The 18,262-nt window shown below is 32.1% G+C and overlaps 3 protein-coding genes and 1 long non-coding RNA gene across 8 annotated transcripts; 2 read left to right on the top strand and 2 right to left on the bottom strand.

Annotated features, from left to right (window-relative positions):
• Nucleotides 1–816: 816 nt before the first annotated feature.
• On the top strand, nucleotides 817–2,616 carry LOC106364460. Its single transcript, XR_001273210.3, has 5 exons — nucleotides 817–1,264; nucleotides 1,346–1,420; nucleotides 1,642–1,805; nucleotides 1,890–2,117; nucleotides 2,370–2,616. It is a non-coding gene; the product is annotated as an uncharacterized LOC106364460 (long non-coding RNA).
• Nucleotides 2,617–8,971: 6,355 nt separating this feature from the next.
• Nucleotides 8,972–10,482, bottom strand: LOC106399591 (rRNA N6-adenosine-methyltransferase METTL5-like). Its single transcript, XM_013840084.3, has 8 exons — nucleotides 10,364–10,482; nucleotides 10,235–10,291; nucleotides 9,943–10,040; nucleotides 9,783–9,852; nucleotides 9,649–9,697; nucleotides 9,444–9,580; nucleotides 9,293–9,352; nucleotides 8,972–9,207 (listed from the first exon to the last, which is right to left on the bottom strand). The coding sequence occupies exons 1-8, from the start codon at nucleotides 10,421–10,423 to the stop codon at nucleotides 9,112–9,114; spliced, it is 627 nt and encodes a 208-aa protein (XP_013695538.2). The 5' UTR covers nucleotides 10,424–10,482; the 3' UTR covers nucleotides 8,972–9,111.
• Nucleotides 10,483–11,819: 1,337 nt separating this feature from the next.
• LOC106399682 (zinc finger HIT domain-containing protein 3-like) lies at nucleotides 11,820–13,381 on the top strand. 2 transcript variants are annotated; one of them, XM_013840168.3, is made up of 8 exons: nucleotides 11,820–12,024; nucleotides 12,104–12,135; nucleotides 12,313–12,354; nucleotides 12,495–12,569; nucleotides 12,666–12,758; nucleotides 12,846–12,934; nucleotides 13,017–13,067; nucleotides 13,166–13,381. In XM_013840168.3, exons 1-8 carry the CDS (start codon nucleotides 11,942–11,944, stop codon nucleotides 13,202–13,204), a joined length of 504 nt encoding a protein of 167 aa, XP_013695622.2. In that variant the 5' UTR covers nucleotides 11,820–11,941; the 3' UTR covers nucleotides 13,205–13,381. The 2 variants fall into 2 exon arrangements, with proteins under 2 accessions (XP_013695622.2, XP_013695685.2); XM_013840231.3 differs by having other exon boundaries at nucleotides 11,821–12,024; nucleotides 12,498–12,569.
• LOC111199774 (transcription factor bHLH119-like) lies at nucleotides 13,219–15,630 on the bottom strand. 4 transcript variants are annotated; one of them, XR_007340070.1, is made up of 8 exons: nucleotides 15,480–15,630; nucleotides 14,661–15,414; nucleotides 14,495–14,572; nucleotides 14,344–14,409; nucleotides 14,200–14,265; nucleotides 13,693–13,995; nucleotides 13,511–13,615; nucleotides 13,219–13,422 (listed from the first exon to the last, which is right to left on the bottom strand). XR_007340070.1 is itself a non-coding variant. In XM_048781750.1 (8 exons), coding segments are annotated over exons 1-8 (1,353 nt in total). In that variant the 5' UTR covers nucleotides 15,482–15,630; the 3' UTR covers nucleotides 13,219–13,417. The 4 variants fall into 4 exon arrangements, 3 of the variants coding, with proteins under 3 accessions (XP_048637707.1, XP_048637706.1, XP_048637710.1); XM_048781750.1 differs by having other exon boundaries at nucleotides 13,511–13,589; XM_048781749.1 differs by having other exon boundaries at nucleotides 13,219–13,589.
• Between the last annotated feature and the right edge of the window lie 2,632 nt (nucleotides 15,631–18,262).

Here is an 18,262-nt window from a genome sequence, read left to right on the forward strand (position 1 = left end):
TGTATACACCATAACTAGTTTATAATCTACGAAATAATATCTACCGTAGATTTCCTGCACATGCATTTTCCTGCTACTAATATTATTACACTGTCCATATCCTTCTTTCTATCTTTTTTAAATGGTGTCATATTATTTTCTGAAATACTTTTTTTTTATAAAATAGGGATCAGAATCAAATCTTGTTGATCCTCTTCTTACGTTGACAGCCAATCAAACATAAAGTTTCATGTTGCAAAATAATCCTATTATTTATATTTATCTTAATCATATTTTTAATTTTTGTTTGGTGTTTTTTGAGATGTAAATATCAATGTACTCGAGTTTTAGTTCTAGAGATTTTTTTTCCTTATATACAGGATAAAGATGATGGTAAATTGCATTAAGATAGGGTAAAAGATTTGTAGTTGGAAGCTTTTTTCCCTTTACATCTTAAGCTGACAATAAACAAGGCAATCAAAGTCTCAAAGTTAACTAGTACTAACATGCAAAACAAGCAAAAGATTAAACAACTAAAACGAATCAAGCAAAAGAAGAGTAACAAACAGTTAAGAAATAAGATAAAAAAAGCTGGAATAGTCGGAACTAACCATAAATAAGCATGAACAAGGATTAAGAAGATAAAGAGTAAATTTGAAGCAGAATTCCGGAGTTTTTTTTTAAAATATTTACTCTCTGTCGTAGTGTATATGTCTCGAGCAGGGGACAATATCACATATGAATTATGGACGCAGGGGCCTAAAAATAATTATCGTTTGTAACAAATAATTATCCACTGCTTAGATGTTTCGACTATATATGCACATTTAATTATTAGCTAAATCTTACAATACTAAAAGTAAGATATCAAGCCCTCTAAAGGCATCCACGTCAAATTAAAAAATCAACCAATAAAAATGCTTTTGACTGCCATGTCACTACCGCTTTTGTAGACTGAAGAGAAAATGGGCTTTCGTTTGGTTTTAAAAGTAGTTAACCATGACCCGTGTGAAGCCTACCTCTCTAAACCTAATCTTCTTCGACGTAGAGTCTGGCGTTTCCATTCCCTGCAATCTCCGTTTCTTCTCTGTATTTATCATCACAACCAGTCTAGATCATTAAGTTCTGTTCTTCAATCCTTTTATAGTGGTAAAACGAAACCAAACATCTGTAGCAACAATGTTCTCACCAAAGTGGAGATGATAAAGCAACTACTGAGATTACCAAAGATTGGAATGGCATTGACCAAGTCCTTCTCTGAAACCCTCACAGCGCTTCTGCAAAGGTTTCAACTTTCTTCTTCTTCTTACCTCTCTCTCTCAGATTAGAGCCTTTCGTTTATGTGTTGTGGGTTTTTATTTTGCAGATTAGTTTACATGGAGGACAAGTGATTTCGTGGAGGAATTACCAGGGCAAGGAGCTTCTTTTCACTAGCAACAAGGTATCTTAATTGTATAGACCATAACCCCATCAAAGAAGGAAGAATAATAAAGATCTGATTTTTAACAAAATGTGAAATTGTGTACGTTCTCTTCAAACACCCAAAATCAATGCGTAGAGGGATACAGATTTGTTATCCTCAAGTAACTTTATCCTCAGATTTCTCATTGTTTGATTTGAACATTGTAATTGAGTTGTTTGTGTGTGTGTGTGTGTTTGAAGTTTGGAGATTGTGGATCACTTGATCAACATGGGTTTGCAAGGAACAAAATCTGGCTCATCGATGAGAACCCACCTCCCCTTGCCTCAAACGAGTCCTTTGGAAAATCATTTGTTGATCTTCTTCTCAAATCAACAGAAGAGGACTTAAAGCAATGGCCTCACAGGTTAGAAAGCATCATCATTTGCCTTTTATCTTCTTTCTCTTTACAGATACTAATGTATGTGTGTGTGTGTGTTTCCCTATGCAGTTTTAAGTTCCGTCTTAAGGTTTCACTTGCCATAGATGGCGACTTAACATTGGTTTCTCGGGTTAGAAACATCAATGGCAAGCCCTTTAGCTTCTCATTCGCGTTATGCAGTCTCTTTACGCAATAGCTTGCTCAGAGTAGAGACTTCTGTCATGATAATATTCTTTTGCCAAGCCTAGAGTCTCAGAAACACAATTTCCCTAGAATGATGGATTTTTTCAACCCAAGGTAATTAGTAGTTAATCTCATAGATACGTGCTCAAATCTTTTTTGTGTTTTCTGTTTTGATTTTTAAACACACGGATCCTAAAAAAATGATTTGAAAAGCATTGTTTAGTGGGTTATGGAGATGTCCAGCAACAGAGAAACAACAACAGTTGTAAGAGAAGATTTAGAGCCAAACTCTCTAATGAAGCTTGAGATTGTTAAGAAAATGTTATATTCTATTTTTATAACATGCCTATTTACCCTGTTTTGCAGGTGATCCAGTGGGCAAAAGAGGGAGAATAACCACACGCTCTTTGTTTAAAACTTGGGTTGACCACATTGTGAAGAGTCTCCACATTTTTAAAACCGAGAAGTCTCAACTTTGATTGATAATTTTCCATACTTAAATGATAGAAAAGAATGTGCCACTGAGACATAAGATATTTCTGCAGTTTTTTTTTTGTTTTTTTGAACATCAGTCTGCAGATTTTCTTGATTGCATAAAGATTATTTTCTGGTATGGTAGGTTACTTGCAGAAGAGGTTAAATTCTCATTTACTCATTGTCGCTAAAAGTAATAATGAAAGTCATTGGAAAAAAAATTTGAACACAAATCAGTAAAAAAAATATGACTGAAATTCATGTTTTCTTTTCACACTCATAGCAGCCACTTATTGCTGAAGGAATAGAGAAACAAATATGTTAGTTTATTTTCCTGAAATTTATCAGATTTTTGTTAATAATGAAAAATTATTATGTTAAATGATAATGGACGGGTGTTTGGTTTGAGATAGAAGATAAACTGAGAGAATCTGTTTAGATTCATCCTACTCTCAACCATCTCTAATTTATAGAATTTGAGGTGAATTTACGGTTTTCATTGTCTAATATGGGAGACGGAGAGTTCTTTTTTTTGGTAAGAAAGATCTTACCGCAAAATATTCTGAATGGAAAAACATTCATTGTCAAATTAATTAATGAGGAATACGTTGAATGAATCCAAATATGGACATGAACAAAGTAATGTACTAATGTTCATGACAATAGGAAATTATTATGTTAAATGATAATGGGGGTCCTAACAAAGTAATAGCAAAATAAATTAGTATGTCTAATGCTTAGCATTTAACTTAACCACAGGGTGGTGGGCTAGTGGTCTTGAGGTAGTTAACACACCAATACGGACCCGGGTTCGAATACCCCCTGTGGCCACGGAATGCTTTACGCCCTCCCCAAGTTTAAAGTTATCGCGGCGTTGGTGCCGGGTCCTTGGGTAATGGGTATTAGTGCCGGCTGGTTCCGGGCCAGGGGGATTAGATGGTTGGCAATCGGAAACCATGTGCGGATTACGGGCCTTTGGGCAAACGGAAACCACGTGCGGATTACGGGTCACCTTTGAACCTCCTGTTAAAAAAAAAAAAAAAAAAAAAAAAAAAAAAAAAAAAAAAAGCATTTAACTTATGTTACACTGCTATTTTGGTATTATAATAAAGTACGTAATGGACACCACTTATATAATATCATCTACGTCCATAAATTTCTGACTTATATATTGATAAATCTATCTGATTTTCAGTTACCTAAGACCAATGTTATAGTGCAACGATTATCGAAAGAACATCAACAAATGAAAACTCCAAAAAAAAGGTGAACACTTAAAGAAAGGTAAGAAAGATCTTACCGCAAAAAAAAATGATTCATCTGCGACGATCACACAAATCTAATATCATCACTATAAAAGAAAATTTTGTATTCATGATATTAAGTAAAATCTAAGAATATTGTATTCATTCGAATATTTAAACCAACCGACTTGCACGATCATAAAGTCAACATATATAGAACATATTAAATAAAATTTATACAAATTAGTATAGTTAAAACATTTACAATTTACATATATAGAACCACATGAGGAGGAAATAAAGAGATTTCCAAATAAATCAAATAGAAAACACTAATGAAACATATTACTTTCGCTTCTATTTTTTAATTTATAAAATGATCGACAAAATGGCAGACCGCATAAAAATTAATACGGTTATGTTTTCATTAATCACATAAACACAAAGCCAAAAATATAATAGTTAAAATAGATTATCGATTAAAAAATATTTGACAAAAAATAACTAAAACCAAATATTTCAATATAAAAAAAAATGATAAACTTAAAATATATACACTTGCATAGTCTAACAAAAACATAATATAAAATAACCGGATAATAAACAAATATAACATAATGAAATTAGATAATTTAAAACAAACAAATTAAACTATTTATACCGACATAAAAAATAGAATTCAAAAAATTGATTTCACATTAAAAACTTAATCTATAACACAAGTGTAAGTGCATCATTTGAGAATTGTTTTCTTCTAATTTATTTATCTATGAGATAGTTTAGATCTTTTCAGTTAAGATGATATAAACTACCGGCAAAAATAACACAAAATTTTTAAATTAATTATAAAAAATTTTAAAATATAATATAATTTCTTTTTTTGTACGGAAAAATATAATATAATATAAAATGCAATAACTCATATATACATAAAATTATAAAATTTTAAAATAAATAAACCGCGCATAGCGCGGTGAGAATCTCTAGTATATCTAATAAGATGTATCCAATTAAATTGGCTTCAGCGATGGAGATCAAATCTTCTATATTAAAAGAGAAGTACTATTTTTATCTACTATAAAGAAGTCATACTAACTTTATTGAATCTATTTCATTAATTATATTTATTTAATTATTTATATTAATCTATTAAATATATAAAGATATTAATAATAAATTAATTTTAACTGTAAATTTAAATTTTGTTTTTAGTTACAACAAAATATTGAGAAAAAATCTAACAATTTTTTTTTTAAAATTTAAAATATTTTCTTTAAATTAATACTATTGATTAATTTCGTAACTAATAATATATACTATTATACATTAATTTAAATTAAGATTTTATTATAAAACAAAACAAAATAAAAGTGTATGCTATTTTTAAAATTTTGTAATTATATTCTATATCTTCTTTATTAAAAGAAATACCATAAAAAATTCATACTAGATCTATTTCATCAATTAGATATATTTGATTATTTAAGTTAATATTTTTAATATATAACATTTCTAAAAATCTTATAAATTATATAGATATTAAAAAATAAATTTTAACTGTAAATTTAAATTTTATTTTTATTTATAACAAAATATATTGAAAAAATCTAACAAAATCTTAATAAAATTATAAAATATTTTTAAATTAATGCAGCAGTTGATTTCATAATTAATAATATAGTATTATTATAATCTATATGCTTATAAAATTCTACAATATACTAAAATAAATAACATAGAAATATAAATTATGCTAAGAAAATATCAGTTCTATAGTATAACTAAATAAAATTTTAAAATGTATTGTATTCAGTCTGTAAAAATTAGAAAAAAATGAAGGAGATTCTCAATTTGTTTATTTCATACTATGAATTTATTTTACCAAACTCGAAAATATATTAATATATAATAACAATTAATAATAAAGTAAAATATATAAAACAAATCATTATACATTAATAATATCGAATAAGATAACCAATAACATTATAGATTTACACAATATATAACATTAAAATATAACTTATATCTTTGAAAGTTTTGCGATAGTATATGTTATATATTTATAAAATGAAAATCTATCTGCACGGATGTGCGGGCGAAAAATCTAGTTAATTCATTAAACAAAGAGATTGGTCACATAAAAACACATGCATAACGTAACAAAACCAACTGGCTGTTCAAATTTCAACAACTATATCAAATACACAAATAAAGTATTATGAAGATTTCCGTGCATGCGATGTAGTTTTATTTTGGAAATTTTTATTTACCCTGATTTTAGTAATGATTTTGCGATGTAATGCGGACGTGCATACAATTCTACGTTAGAGATTGGAGTTCTGTTGATCAACACCAATGTGTTGTCCTTTTTATTGAATTTCAAAGTTTAGCTCATACATTATTAAAAATTGGTGCACTGAACTTGTAATTTGTTGAATGAAAGTAAACAATAGCTTAAATTAAATAAATAGATTAAATAATGATGAGTTTGGTTGTTGCATATTTACCGAATTAAATTTGATTCAGATTAATAATACATCGATCATATTTGGTTTTGCTTGCACGAACACACAGAACACAGAAGTGAAGGTTCCAATACCATATCATGTAGATATATTGGACAGTTCAAAATTTGTTGACTTATTGCTCTAGATTAGGCATCATATGGTATATATGTAACATAATAATAAAAGTCCCAAGTGTTGACAGTTAAAAATCTTATAATCATGTATACAATACAAATCCTACGTATTTAACTTGCCGAGGTAAAAATGTTAAAATATAAAATGCTAAATTATACTTCCTTCGTTTCCAAATATAAGATATTTAATATATTTTTATGTTTCAATATATAAAATATTCTATATTTTAAAGTAATTTTTCACTTTATTAAAATATGTGTAGAAAATCATATTTAATAGTCTATTTTGTGATTGATCAAATTATTTTAAATTTTAGTTATATTTTTTTAATAAAATGTAATTTTTAATATTCATGTTTTTATGTAAAAAATCTAATATATATTTAGAAAAGAAGAGAGTAGTTAATTAATATATATACTTAGAAAAACAATAAAGCAAAGAAAATAAAAGCGAAGTGTTTGACAAAAAAAAGAGCATCTCACCACATGCAAGGGCTTCAGGATTCAGGAAGCTGATATCTCAGTTTTCATTTTCCAAGGTCAATCATCTCTCTCTAGTTGTCTACCAATCTCACTTCGGATTTTTTTATATATAGTATGATATCGAGATATATTTTTTTCCGTTTCATAAAAATATCATTTAAAAATATTTTGTATAGATTAAAAAAATGATAAAATATATTAATATTTAATATACAACTATTTAAATAAAAATAATTTAAATAAACATATATTAGTTAGTTAAAAGGATAAGAAATAAAGTGTATATTAAAATTGCATTAAAAATATAGAACGATATTTTTTGAAACAAGGAAAAAAAATTAGAATAACGTTTTCTTTTTCAAAATACTATGCTTGTACGTACATATACTTATATAGAAGTAGATACACGATAATTTAACAATTACGTTGATTCGTTTAAATCCAAACCATGCATTTAAATGATCACAAGTTATACACTTTGAGAAAGCTATATCTATGTCAAGATTGATAACTGGTGATACCCCAATAAATAAATCATGTTTTTAATAAGAATAAATCATTTATCTTTCCTATAGATCACAATGTTATACAGTATCCTTACAAGTATTGGTTAAGTCGTCGTATAGCTAAGTATGGATATGTTGGTTTTGTAGCTAAAACGACATCCCTATATAGTTTCCCCGTGTGATCTATCCTTGGATATAGCGCTTATGGATACGATGGTTTATTTTTAAGGTTATTCCAAACTATTTTTTTGTTAATATTATGCCTAGATTATTAGAGGAATTATATACGTCTACGAATTTTAATATCTCATTGATTCAGTCGCATATAAAGTATAACTGTTGATGTCTTGATGGTTTTTATTGAGCAGTCGAACTGAAAAAGTTTCTTCCGTCCGATAACTCAACTAGATATACATTCAGTACATGTTGGAGCTTCGTTTTACGCAGCAACTGTTGTTAGGTTATGTTCGTGTATGAGTGTGTAATGCATACACTTATTAAACCACTTCAAGAAAATATTCATCATATATATAGGTCGATGTTAATCAAAATGTACATTTTGATTAATGCGACATCCATCTAAGAGTTATTTTGTTCGTCCCACGTGGGAGAAGATATAATTAAATCATGAGAATCGTTGATGTCTGGATCTTTATTAAGGAGTATCTCATTATCTGTTCTATGAAGCTTCCTCCACCATTGTATTAACTAATAGCTTTCCAGCTTTTTCTGAATGATTACTTTTAAGCTTTAACTATGTGTTAGATAGTACAGATTTGATCCGTTGGTTGATTATGTATTAAACAATTAAGTTGGCATCCATGTTGTTCCTGCCATTACATCAATATATTACTACTAGTTATTTGTTTTGTTTTTAATTACAAAGTGTTGGACTTTGTAATTGAGAATTCGATGAGTGCCTCTACTTTTCTTGAGTTAGCTTGTTGAATGTAACCCCAAGATAAGTTCTGGGGACTATAGTGGTCAAGCCACAAGGTATAACATTTTCAGAGGCAACCAGTTAAACAATGCTATTAAAGTTGTTGATGATTGTTAGAGATGTTAATTATAGGGTAGGGCCTAGTACTCTTTTGTTTAATATAAGCCCCAGCCCTATTTTAGTTAAGGCTGGTACCAGAGTTAATCAATTTAATTGAAAAAAGTTTATTTAATTCATTTTTGTCTTCTGTACCTAAGCATAAAATTAAAAAAACCTTGGTATTTTTTTTTAAAAAAAAACTAAGATGTAAAATGATTTCTTCCTCCAGCTTGTTGATCATCAAAATCGAATTTTCCCGAAAAATTAAGTTTTTCCGTCGAAACTGCAAAATAAAAATTTCCGCCAACACCGGAAAATTGAATTTTCCCTTTAAAACCGTAAAATCTAGTTTTTCCGCCAAAACCACAAAATCAAGTTTTTCTATCAAAACTGCAAAGTTGAGTTTTCCACCAAAACAAGAAAAACTCGCAAAATTAAGGTTTCGACAGGTTTTCGTATGCGGGCTAAGCATGTTATGTTGAGCCCATATTAACATCCGATTGTCATCTTAATCATAGAGGTTGACGGATCAATTTTATGTATGTTAGTGCAGCGTTTCTTTAGACAAACACATTTGGTTATGTCAGGAAACATGCTTGTAAGTTGTAACTGTGAGGTTACCTAATAAAGCCTTATCAGCAAACATTACATATCATGAATCCTTTCACATATTGTCACACTCTTAACTCAAAGCTAAAAATTGCAAGATCGTAGCGGTCTAGTTCTGTCTAGGTTCAAAACGCCAGAGATCAACCGCGATATCGACTTCTTTTCGCTTGTGGAACTTGTAGAGTTTCGGCAAGTCATACCGGAGCTGCATGGGGAACAACATGAATAAATTAGAATGTTCATGTTCATCAGAGTTTCATATGATGTTTTCAACTCTTTATAGCCCTCACCTCACATATAACTTCGGCACTCTTGGCATTAAAATCACGCAACGCTGCCCTTTTAACGTGCTGCAATAATCAAAATGTTGTCACAAACTATAATATATACTCAAACTAGATAGTTAAGGAAGAAGAAGAAGAAAGGCTTCATCCAGCTTACTTCTCTGGTTGATGTCTTATGCAAGGAGTAAACAGCTTGAGAGGCGACCTTCATTGCCGCGGAGAGAAACTCCATGTCAGCTCCTTTCTTTCTTGTCCCAAAGGGAGGATTCATCACAACAGTATCCACAATCTGGCCTATCAATAAGCAAATATGGATTCATTTATTTGTCTAAAGAAACTAAAATTGAAAAAGGAGGTTTCACCTTTTAACTCTAACTTTGTAACGTCACACTGAACAAAATCTATATCCACCTGCCAAACTAACCAGTTACAGCTAACAGTATTTGCTAGAACCACAAAAGAAGAAGATTCATCATTTACATGAAGAAGAGTTAACCTCAAGCTCCTCTGCATTTAGTGCTGCTGTTTCAAGAGACTGAGGATCTATATCGAATCCAATCACACAGCTGTTTGATTTTGAAGCAATACACAGAATGAATATAACTTAAAGTAATGATGAGAAAAAGTTTGGAGCAAAGATGAAGATTTAAACTCACGCGGCATCTAGAAGAGAAGCAGCAGCACTTAAAGTACCACATCCACAACCAAAATCCGCAACAACTTTATCAGTTATGTCTCCATATGAATTCTCTGCCTAAACAACACACACATTGATTCAACCAAAACACACTTTAGTCCTAAAAAAAATAATACAGAAACAAAGCCAAGCCAAACAACAACTTAAGACACACATCCACTCATTGAAGTCATTACTAGCCTGTTATGAAACAACCCAATTCACAGAAAGAATGAAAGTGATCGCATAAGAACAAAAGAAAGAGACTTTACAGTGAAAAGCATGCGAGAGGCAATGTGAGGACCAGTTGGGTACTGCTCCAATTCCACCTGCAAGACAAAACACAAACAAGAACTCAACTTTCAATCAAAGGTAATAAAAGACATAAACTTTATGCATACTTTAGGATTAGAGAACTGTTTAAGACCACCCAACAAGCCTTCTAACTGCTTCAGCTTCATCTTCTCCGGCGCTTCTCAACTACTACTGAGTTTTACACAATGACTCGGAGAAATAAAAGTAAATAAGAAAAGGCAAAAAGAAAAAAAATGGGAAAATCGCATAAAAAAACTTGAAAGTGTCACTTACTAGCACTTTAAACCTTGAACTTTTTTCACTAACACTTTTAACCTTGAAAGTGACATTTTTATCATAAAAACCCTCCAAAGAAGAAAAATGACCTGCTGAACAGGTTAAAAACAGTTTTTTTTTTCAAAAAATAATTATTTAATTAATAAAATAAACAAAACAATTAATAAAAATCGAAAAATTAAACAAAAAACTCATGAATTCAAAAAATTCAAAAAATAAATAAATATTTAAAAAATTAAATAAAAAATAACAAAAAATTCAAAAAAATAAATAAGATCAATTTAAAATGGAGAAAAATAAAAAAAATCATAAATTTCAAAAAAAAAATGAAAATTCAACATTCATTTTCAAATATAATGTCAGAAATTATCATTGGAGATATGTCAAAAACCGTATCATTGGAGATATGCCAAAAACCGTTATTTCCGACATATCTCCAATGACGGTTTTTGGCATATCTCCAATGATAATTTCCGACATTATATTTGAAATGAAAAAAAAAAGACTTTTTTGAATTTTGAATTTTTGAAATTTATTATTATTTTTTCTCTATTTTAATTTGTTCTTATTTAGTTTTGAATGTTTAGTTATTTTTTATTTAATTTTCTAAATCGTTATTTATTTTTCTCACTTTTTTTAATTTATGAGTTTTTTGTTTAATTTTTTGATTTTTATTAATTTTTTTGTTTATTTATTAATTAAATAATTATTTTTTGAAAAAAAAAACTGTTTTTAACCTGTTCAGCAGGTCATTTTTCTTCTTTGGAGGGTTTTTATGATAAAAATGTCACTTTCAAGGTTAAAAGTGTTAGTGAAAAAAGTTCAAGGTTTAAAGTGCTAGTAAGTGACACTTTCAAGGTTTTTTATGCGATTTTCCCGAAAAAAAATAGAGAAAAAGACCAAAATAGCACTAAATCAAGTTTTTGTTCCCAAACTAGCACTCAAGACCAAAAGTAACAAAATAGCACTCAAGGGGTGGGATTTAGGGTTTAGAATTTAGGGTTTAGGGTTTAGAGTTTAGGTTTTAGGGTTTAGAGTTGAGAAGTGAGGTTTTGGGGATAAGATTTCAAATTTTGAAAAATAAAAAAATTTAAATTTTTCAAAAGATAAAATGCTATTTTGGTCATTTTAGTTTTTGAGTGCCATTTTTGTGATATAAACTTAGAAAGATGCTATTTTGGAGATTTGTCTAAAAAAATATTATGGGCCAATAATTAAACTTATGGGCCAACAACTAAACTTTAGGCCCATTAGGCTCTCTCTCTCTCTCTCTCTCTCTCTCCGTCTGTTTCAAGAGGTAACAAACTAACAACGCATTACCCTCTTGAGAGGGGTTTTCTCTATACCCTGAGTCGCGTCGCTTGCTGAGGTAACAGACAGACAGAGAGATGTGTCCTCGAGCTGCTCCGACATGCGAAATATGCGAGAAAGTTGTATCCAAGTACAAGTGTCCCTCTTGTCTTGTTCCTTAGTAAGTCTTTCTTCTCTTTCATCTAGCTGTCGTTTTTTTTGGCATTGTCATTGATATTACTTCGTTCTGTGTCCTGCAGCTGTTCCTTGGGTTGTTTCAAGAAGCATAAAGGCAAGTTATTTTTTAACTCTCACCTAAAAAGGGTTTTGTCTTTTGTAATTGTGAATTGGATTAGTGTCTCTTGATTGTACCCCCAAAGAGAAGTAATCTGTTTTGTGCCTCATTGAAGTTATAGTCTTAGTTTAAGTTGATGTGAGCTTTAACTTTGTAATCTGATCAATGATGCAGAGACTCCATGTGCTAAACCTTCTTCAACCGAGGAGAAGCCAGGTTAGTCATTGTGATTGTCTCTTGGTTTGTTTGAGTTTGCATATCTGTGATTGGTTCATTCGATTAGTAGCATAGTATGTTTCCTTTAATTTCATTTCTTTGGTCAGTTGTTTAGTGTCAATCATGGTCTTGTTTTGTAGCAGCTTCTCCAGCAAAGGAAGTCTCGGTAGTGGAAAACAAAGATGTGGTAGCAAAGACAGAGCACAAGGCTAGTGGTATGTCTCTTCCAACGTAGCTAGTGATGCCTAGCAAGCATCAGACAATAAACGTTTGAACTTTGGGTTGAGTCACATTATCTGTGTGTTTTGTAGCTTCATCTGCAGCAAAGGAAGTTCCAGTGGCTAGACCGATAACTGTGGAGGAAGAAAAGTATGTTGTAGAGAAGACACAGCTCGAGGCTATCGGTAATGTTCTCCCAAATAATTGGCGAGTTTGGAATAGATGAATCTTTGTCTCAATAGGCCATTGCTTAATTTAGAAACATTGTTCAGCTTCTTCTAGTGAAATCAGAGAAGCTCTAAAGGATGAAGCCCTTCAGAAACTCATCTCCAGTATCGATAGTTCCTCCAACCCTCTGCAGGTAAGCTCATCTACACCGTCATGTATTCTAAAAAGATTCAAACCTTTTCGATGTTATTGAAAGCTGTTTGTGAATGTATAAGGAACTCGATGAAGCAATGGGAGTAGAAGCTTTCCGCTTACTCACAGAAAAGGTACACTCTCTCAAGCCTTTTATCTTCTTTCCAAGAACTTGCAAAGAGTAAATAAATGTCCAGGATCTGCTAAGTTGTCCTCACCTTGTTAATTTCAGATTCTATCGAACATTTCCAAGAGTAATGACAAGCAATGATCCTAGTCCCAGCGTCCAAACAAAAGTTCTAGTAGCACTCTTGATTATTGTTTTCGTTACAAAAGTTGTAGTTGCTGGAGAGAAATATTCATTGGCCTAAAACAAAAAAAAAACAACGCAAACGCATACTCTATATAAACCGACTATATTATTTTACATATTATCCCTCTGGTTCAACTTAGTGCATTTGCTTGGAGAGCTGATTCTTTTTTTTTAACCTGCAACAACGCGATGGAGATGTATCTGTCAGAATAGTGAACATTAACTCATCTCGCAAGAAACGCCTCTGGGCCATTCCATTCTTACCTATTGGTTTGTTATCCTCATCTTCAGGTTCCTTGCTACTACTTGCCTGGCTGAAACTCATATGTGATGTTGTTTGTTTCTATTAAAACATTTTAAAACACCTTCCTGTGAGCATCTACCATTGTAAGGAACAGAGTAATATAAAGCACAATGGATAATGTTAAAAAAAAAAAGAAAAGTACCTGCAATGGAGGAGGAGGAGGTTGCATTTGTTGGAGACCAACAAACTGGCTGTAAGGATTCAAGTAACTCGGAAACTGAGGCTGGTTCGGGTCAGGCTGATGCACGTTTGGAAAAGGATATAGCGGTGGTGCTGGATAAGGTGGGCCTAGAGCTGCCATGTGAGCCGGCGGCCTAGGAAAAGCAGTACCGGGGAAAGGTATAAATGAAGGCCGGTTCATTCCCATTGCCGAGGGGGGCATGAAACATTGCATGTTTGGATTATACATCATCGGCATCATACCCCCGCCTCCCATTGACATCATCTGCATTTTTTGATTCATGGGATTAGTTGAAATCTTTGGTCATGATCCTTCTTCTTAACGCTGTAAAACGTGAGGAGCAAATTCATGACATTCAAGAAGCGATCAGCTATCAAAGTCCATTTATCTAGACGAAGTACCATTGTTTCCAAGTAGAGACGACTTATTATATATTTTGCATATCTCTTCTATGAGACGGTCTTATACCTGTATTTGCAGCTGTAGCGACTTAACGTACTCGATAGCATCTTCCAGCATTGAAGCTTTATCAGTCTGTTCACAGTCAAAGCAGAACACGAGATCTCAGTCAGAATCATCAACCTTACCTTGATGAGCAAGTATAAAACTAACCTTGTTGCAGCGAGGAATGAGTTCTTGGAGAGCCTTGAGCTTCTCGTTGATCTTTTCTCTCCTTCTCTGTTACAAAAAAAGAAAAGTGAGATGAAACAGGAGAGGCATTACATGTGTTGCTTGAAAGTGAAGAAAGGATAATGTGAAGAACCCTTTCGGAGATGTTATGCATTTCCGCAGCGCGTGACCTCTTCCTAGAAGTTGAGCCACGAGCTTCTTCACCAGTTTCCTGTAACGCCAAGAAACCATAAGACCATGAGACTGCGAAACTGCATGTGACAAGTGACTAACATGCGCGCCTCCATGCTTTGACTTACCTCAGTATCTTCAGCGGCTTCTTCTCTCTCTTTACGCTTCCTCTCATCCGCAGCTTCCGTAGTCTCAGTCGATGGTTTTATCTGAGCCGGTTCTGTCTCCGTCTCAACCACCTTCCGACTAAGACTGGGGACTGCAAAAGTCTGCGCGACTCCGCCAGTGACCGTCGCTGGTGTCAGACAGGACTCGGGTGCCGAAGACGACGGTGTCGCGCTTGATCCCACCTGCGTCAAATCTCTAACCACCACCGGAACCCACGGTGCAGCTGCTACTTCGACTCCACCGCTTGTATGTATGTTCCCTCTTAGCCTCGAGAAGTTTAAGAAGTTCTCACCCCTTCTCTCGACGATCACCTGACCCATCGATCTCTCCGCCGCCGTTGGAGTGTGAATAGCTGGTGGTATCGGTAGGGGTGGTGCGAGAGAGACGGAGGCCTGCGGCTGAGTAGATGGGACGGCTGAGACGACGCCGGAGTAGAAAAGATGGGAGTGGAAATCATCTTCTTCGCGGAGAGGATGATGGTGAAGAAGCCAAGACGCCATTTCGTCTTCCCGTATGAAAAGATTCTGATCATCGGAAGGTTGCTGGAGAGGCGGAGGAAGCGGAAGCGGAGCACTTTCTTCTCCACTACCACCGCCGCCACTGCCGCTGCCTCGTAGAACAGGAGGAGGAGGAGGAACAGAGGGTCTCTGTGCCTGGCTGCTTCGAACAAGATGGCCGCTCTTCCATAAGAGCTCCACGATATCATCTTCACCCCTAACCAAAAAAGAGAAAAGGAGTAAGATAGAGAAGAAGAGATAATAAAAACAAAAAAAACTTACATGATTCAAGGAGGAGGAAGAAGAAGTAGAAGTAGTAGAAAGTGAAGAAGAATCATCGTCAAATCCCAAGTCTGGAACATAGTTGATTCATATCTTGAGATATATATACACACCAAATCTCTTATTAGAGTACTCATATTGAAGTTATATGACTTGTATTTATGTACCACCATATATATATAGTATTTTAAATATTCCCAAAAAGAGTTTGTCAAAATAAACATTAGCTGTTTCTCTTCTGGTTTACCCATAAAGCTCCAAGAAACCACCCCGAGCGCACAAAAAAACCTGCGGAAAACCTCATATATTTTTTTTTCAAAATGATTATCTTTTTTGGAAGATAGTGTGTTTTGGGTCGGATCCTTTGAATTTATATTTTTTTTGTTCCTTCTACTGCGTTCTTTCGGTTCTTTCTCTTAGTTTATCTGAATTTTCACTTCGAATTTTGTGCTTTACACAAATAATCTCCTCTGCCCCGAAAGTGTCTTTGTGTGCGTGCTACAAATTTTACTATATCTACATGACGTCATCACTTTCCGAGTAGAGACTTTTGTCTTTCTCTTTTGATGGGTCCACAGTGGGACAACAATAGTAGTATTATACTATTAAAACAGAAGGCCTTTTTTTGAAGTGACCTTGAAGTTTTGAAGTATTTACAACTTCATGCCACTGATTTATTTTTACTCTATACTTTTAATTAAATGTTTATATTTTTTAAAGGAAATTGCAGATATTATAAGAGTATTACTGTTATAACAGTATTTACAACTCTCCTAATTCTCTGCCCTTTTTGTCTAATATTATAACAGTATCACTGCTTTTATTTAAATATTAATGTTATTAATTCAAACTAAAAACATATTATTCTCTTAAATCTATTCCACAACGTTACATTTTAGGTATTTTTTTGTCAAATGGAAAGAAAATAAAAAGTAGATTTTCGTTGAAAAAAAAAATGGCTTTTTGGCATTTTTCTTTTGTCAAATATTTACCATAAGAAGTTGTCAAAACTATTCTTCTCAGATCTCTATTCTCTTCTTCGTCATTTTTAGATTCAGCTGGTTAGTTATATAGCAAAGAACTCAGGAACTATTATTGAATAGCAAGACTATCGAAAATGTTATTATATAGCAAAGACTAACTGTTATTATCAATAACAACTGATCTCATGAGTATGGGACTCTGGGTGTTATTTTTATAGCAAAGATTAAAAAAAAAAAATAGATTCGGTTGTTTGCGGAAGAAAGAAAAATCTCCAACTTTTGAAAGTTTATTGAATAGCATGACTATATTTAATATGTAGTTTTACATCTTGCTGTTGTTGTACAGATGGTTTAACTAGGTATGGTTTTTTCATTTGTTTTTCATTTTATTTTAAAATGCATGAGCCAATTGCTCTACTCAACTTATATCGATAGAAGTGTTTTGAGATCTTATTTGTTTGCTCATGCCAAACATTTGAGATCTTATTTATTTTATAAATTAAGACACCTCGAAAATTTATGCTTACAAGAGAAACTTAGCCATATACATGTACTTTCATTGTTACTATTTCAATATTTAGAGTTTAAAATTTAGGTTTATGTTTATTATTTGAATACAATATAAAAATATGAGTATAAATATTGTGAATATAGCAAGAAACATATGAGTAATATTGTAAAGTTATATTCAAAAAAATTCAGAATGACATGTCGTGTATGTTAACCATTTTAGGTTGTGAAAACAATATACTGTTAAATAATTAATATGGAAAAAATGTACTTCAGCTATTTTTGTCACGGTATATGACTTCATTTGTTACTTACATCCCTTGAATATAGCAAGTGAAATCTGATATTTAAGATATAAAATATTTTACTGAATCAGTTTACAAATGATTAAATATATTTTAAAAAGGACCAAAAATCGTTTAAAAAGAAAATTGTACAAAGTAATATTATGAGGTATATTAAGGATAATAATAAGAATTATCATGTTTTAGTAAGATATATATTAAAATACGGATAGAAAAACTAATAAGATGTTAGTCGTGGACATATTATCTGAAACCTGAAAAATAAGTGGAACATAATCAAAATTGGACAGAAATTTATAGGAACTGGAAAGGTTCATATTTCTCTAAATCTAAAAAACTAAATCAAAATCTAAAACTGAACGGGTACCGAATATTTAAAATATCCAAAACCCCAAATTACATGAATGACCTAATTGTTTGTTTTTTCCGGACTCAGGTTTTTGGGCGTTTTTTGAGATTTTTTTGCGTTAAACCTGTATCTTAAATACTTTTTCTAATTCGGCTCAGTTTGGTTTATATGAAAGATATTATTCGAACCAATCTGATCCGAAAAATGTATGCTTTCTAAACGGGTCCTAAACACCCCAACCTCAATAACTTGAAAACTGAATAACCTAAACCGACACAAACCTAAAACAAATATGCACATCATTATGAAACGTTAAATAAATTACTCTCAGTTATAGATGTCAAAACTCAAATATTAAAATTCAAACCAATATTTTTAGTAATTTTTCAATTAAAAAATTTAACCAAAATGTTATCCCGCGCTTTCAAAGCGCGGGTCAAAATCTAGTTTACATATAAGACCAAGCAAGCTAGTGGTATTTTCCTAAAAGGCTAAAACCATTTGAGATACCACAACATCCCAGAGAAGAATCCGGAGGATGACCGATGGAGAATTTGGAGGTATATTCTCTCAAAATGAGTTTCTTTTATCAATCGTAGTAAATATCTTACAGATACTAGTTTGCCAAATATCCAA

The sequence above is a fragment of the Brassica napus genome, chromosome A1, assembly GCF_020379485.1.
Source record: "Brassica napus cultivar Da-Ae chromosome A1, Da-Ae, whole genome shotgun sequence".
Lineage (NCBI taxonomy): Eukaryota > Viridiplantae > Streptophyta > Magnoliopsida > Brassicales > Brassicaceae > Brassica > Brassica napus.

What these genes read in the sequence shown, in the direction of transcription:
- LOC106399682 (XM_013840168.3), top strand. Translation starts at nt 11,942, where the DNA reads ATGTGTCCTCGAGCTGCTCCGACATGCGAAATATGCGAGAAAGTTGTA. An exon ending in CCCTCTTGTCTTGTTCCTTA is followed by an intron (nt 12,025 to 12,103) that starts GTAAGTCTTTCT and finishes TGTGTCCTGCAG; the next exon opens with CTGTTCCTTGGGTTGTTTCA. An exon ending in TTGTTTCAAGAAGCATAAAG is followed by an intron (nt 12,136 to 12,312) that starts GCAAGTTATTTT and finishes TCAATGATGCAG; the next exon opens with AGACTCCATGTGCTAAACCT.
- LOC106399591 (XM_013840084.3), bottom strand. Translation starts at nt 10,423, where the DNA reads ATGAAGCTGAAGCAGTTAGAAGGCTTGTTGGGTGGTCTTAAACAGTTC. An exon ending in TAAATGCAGAGGAGCTTGAG is followed by an intron (nt 9,698 to 9,782) that starts GTTAACTCTTCT and finishes TTAGTTTGGCAG; the next exon opens with GTGGATATAGATTTTGTTCA. An exon ending in GTGCCGAAGTTATATGTGAG is followed by an intron (nt 9,208 to 9,292) that starts GTGAGGGCTATA and finishes TTCCCCATGCAG; the next exon opens with CTCCGGTATGACTTGCCGAA.
- LOC111199774 (XM_048781749.1), bottom strand. An exon ending in AAGCCGCTGAAGATACTGAG is followed by an intron (nt 14,573 to 14,660) that starts GTAAGTCAAAGC and finishes TTGGCGTTACAG; the next exon opens with GAAACTGGTGAAGAAGCTCG. An exon ending in TGCATAACATCTCCGAAAGG is followed by an intron (nt 14,410 to 14,494) that starts GTTCTTCACATT and finishes TTTTTGTAACAG; the next exon opens with AGAAGGAGAGAAAAGATCAA.